Source organism: Sinocyclocheilus anshuiensis, unplaced genomic scaffold, assembly GCF_001515605.1.
Source record: "Sinocyclocheilus anshuiensis isolate Anshui unplaced genomic scaffold, SAMN03320099.WGS_v1.1 scaffold280, whole genome shotgun sequence".
Classification (NCBI taxonomy): domain Eukaryota; kingdom Metazoa; phylum Chordata; class Actinopteri; order Cypriniformes; family Cyprinidae; genus Sinocyclocheilus; species Sinocyclocheilus anshuiensis.
This window is the reverse complement of record NW_015558575.1, coordinates 653,611-656,831: the sequence shown is the minus strand read 5'-3', so window position 1 is coordinate 656,831 and position 3,221 is coordinate 653,611. Positions and strand designations below refer to the sequence as shown.

At 38.9% G+C, this 3,221-nt stretch overlaps 1 protein-coding gene across 1 annotated transcript in view; it reads left to right on the top strand.

The window, feature by feature from the left end:
* Window positions 1-2,039: 2,039 nt before the first annotated feature.
* LOC107679659 (interactor protein for cytohesin exchange factors 1-like) overlaps window positions 2,040-3,221 on the top strand; it is a 19,765-nt gene continuing 18,583 nt past the window's right edge. Inside the window, exons 1-2 of the mRNA XM_016475278.1 lie at window positions 2,040-2,393; window positions 2,583-2,657. Of these exons, the coding sequence (XP_016330764.1) occupies window positions 2,220-2,393; window positions 2,583-2,657 (249 nt within the window). The 5' untranslated portion in view covers window positions 2,040-2,219. The remainder of the gene's footprint in view (window positions 2,394-2,582; window positions 2,658-3,221) is intronic.

Sequence of the window (3,221 nt, the reverse complement as noted above, 5' to 3'; positions counted from 1 at the left end):
TTTTGCTGGTTTATGCTGGTGTTTATGCTGGTTATGCTGGTCATGTGCTGGTTTATGCTGGTCCTTTGCTGGTTTATGCTGGTCATGTGCTTGGTCCTTTTGGTCCCTTTGCTGGTTTATGCTGGTCCTTTGCTGGTTTATGCTGGTCATGTGCTGGTTTATGCTGGTTTATGCTGGTCCTTTGCTGGTTTATGCTGGTCATGTGCTGGTTTATGCTGGTTTATGCTGGTCCTTTGCTGGTTTATGCTGGTCATGTGCTGGTTTATGCTGGTTTATGCTGGTCCTTTGCTGGTTTATGCTGGTCATGTGCTGGTTTATGCTGGTTTATGCTGGTCCTTTGCTGGTTTATGCTGGTCCTTTTGCTGGTTTATGCTGGTCCTTTGCCAGCACATGACCAGCATAAACCAGCAAAAGGACCAGCATAAACCAGCAAAGGACCAGCTTAAACCAGCATCCCAGCGTCAAAACATACCTAACCAGCATATGCTGGTTTTTTCAACAGGGATGGAACAACAACAACAATGGCGGACTACATGCTTGTGTTTGTGCTGCAGAAGCTACTGAGCCTATTAGCTTTACTAAAGAAAAAAAAAAATTACTAAAGCAAAAATGTTTGTATACAGTGCGCAAGGTTTATGCGCATGCTCCAAGCAGTGTTGCCAGATTGGAAATGTCCAAGTATCGTACCAGAAGCTCAAAATGATCGTATTTGGAAGAAAATTATTGTACATGAGTCAAACAGACAGAATACAGCTATTTATCTAGACCAACAACTTTTTGACACAACCTGCAAATTACAATAGATAAAAAACTAGATAAATATCTCCACCTGTGAGTCTCTGTCATCGGAAGCCTGCGTGTTGCCAGATGTTGAGGGGGTTCTTGCCGTTGTTATGGACCGCAAGATAGTGCTCCTTGGCTTAAAAGCAGGGCACCCTCCTGAATTCTTAACACACTCTGAGGTTTTTGAGGTGAAATTCTGAAATGATCGTACATTATGGGATTTTTTAAATTATTGATCGTACATCGTACAGATGTCAAAATTATCGTACAAATACGATAATTATCGTACGTATCCACCTTTTTCTTCAACGCGGAAGTAAGCCTATGGGTGAGACTTCCTGTTCATTAACCGCTATAGGTAAATAACGAGAATAACAATGTGCAGTAAACGGTAAAACTGTTTGCACTACAAACCAGTGTGTTCATAAATAAGATAATACATTAAAATAATATGATAAGACACACCAATTTTCAATATCAAGCAGCAAAACGAATTGTTTTGTACAGCTAAAAATAGCTGGATGCAGATGAGACCGGAAGTCAGACCCATAGAATTTACAAATGGCCGCGCCCATTTTTACAACAAGAAAAATGTGGATAGCAACACTGGCTCCAAGTCTTCTTCTCCGTTTTTAGTGTATCTCTGTGGCAGAATTACAGCGACACATACTGGTGTGGCATGTATACTACATCGTTTTGAGTCGGTTTCAGTGGTTTCGTGCGTACGCAAATATTTATTGAGATTACACCGTGTTTACGGGATTTTTTTTTTAGAACGAAGAAAAAAAAAAGAGGATCGGATTGGGAAAGCTCTGGCTTCGTGTGGATGGCCATAGACAAAAAATAAATAAAAATATCGCACTGAAATCTGATTTATTGGAGATATTTGCATATTAAAATTAATTCCCAAGTTTTCGACGCAACATATAAATGAAAACATGGCACTTTAATATATAATAATCCAACGATTTCTACATAAACGAGGCACAAAATAAAAGCATACACACATTTATGCATTCATTCATTCATTTATTTATTGGTAATCTATGCCATGGCACAAAGTCCCGCCCATTTTTTGCACCCCTGTCTTGTTAATTGCCGTTTTAGGCATTTACCTTACATCCCTCCTGTGTAGCATATCATGAGAATTACACGAATAGTAAAGGAAATTATAAATGTATCCCAAAGCATAGCATGGTCCAAAAAGTTTTTAAAGTCATCTTCTGTGCAATGCAACAGTGCCGCGCAGTGGTCGGCATGGCAACTGAAGCGCAGGGAAACGTATCTGACAACAACACACACAAGCAGCTCTACCAAGTCCTCAAGCAAACCGTCAGACTACACTTGAGTATAATGACAGAAAAAGATTTCAGTATAATGACTAAAAGTTAACTGCAAAAGGGCTGATAAGGAGACGCCGAGTGATTAAATCAATTATGCAAATTAAAGGCGTTATTAGAGGCTCCTGCAAGTCAAACTCAGCGTCCAGAGACGCTTCACAAACACACACACACACACACACTGAAACAGTTTGTGCGGGGGCTGGGATGTCTTCTAGGGTGATTTTCCGAGGAATAAAATACCTGCAGGTCTTCACATGCTGGTTGCAGGTAAGCAAAAGAAAAGAAAAATACACATAATACAGGAAGAAAGAGTGAAAACCAAACGTATCCTCTTGATCAGACGCTTATAACTGTAGCACAAGTTAAAGATGCTTCAAACAAACAGCAAAATTCATTTGTATGTCTTTGTTATTAATAATAATTAGAATATGTAAAGACTTGTTTTTCTTTGTGCAGTTGGTAGAGGACATATTTGTGCTGGTCTCCTATCTGAAGGCAGCAGAGGTGAATCAGATGAGCCGGACAGAGGCCGTAAGTGTTCACTTCATTCCTCTTGCTGTTTTGGGGTCAACAGTTACATTGACTCGTGTCAGAAATCAACTTTTGTGCAAGTATGTCATTTATTTATTCTTTCTTTCTGAGGACATATTTGTTTTCCAACCATATAAACAAACGGCATTTCCGTCAAATAGTTCAAACAAATACTTCAAACTGATCAGTCGAGTGAAAAATCTCAGTGCCTCAATTATAAGATCCAAAGTGGCTGTGAATAATGTCCAAGATATCATACAATAATAAACACTGCTAAAATACATTTGAAATAATCAGCCAGCCACCATGTTCTTTTACTGACTTCCATAACATTGTATTTAAATGTAATCATTGTTGAGTTTTGCAGATGTTTTCTCTACATTTAGTGTTTTCAGAGCTGATATTAAAGGGGTCATATGATGCGATTTCAAGTTTTCCTTTCTCTTTGGAGTGTTACAAGCTGATTGTGCATAGATAAGATCCCTGACGTTGCAAAGACTAAAGTCTCAAAACCAAAGAGATATTCTTTATCAAAATTAAGACTGTGCCACACCCCCCTAAAAT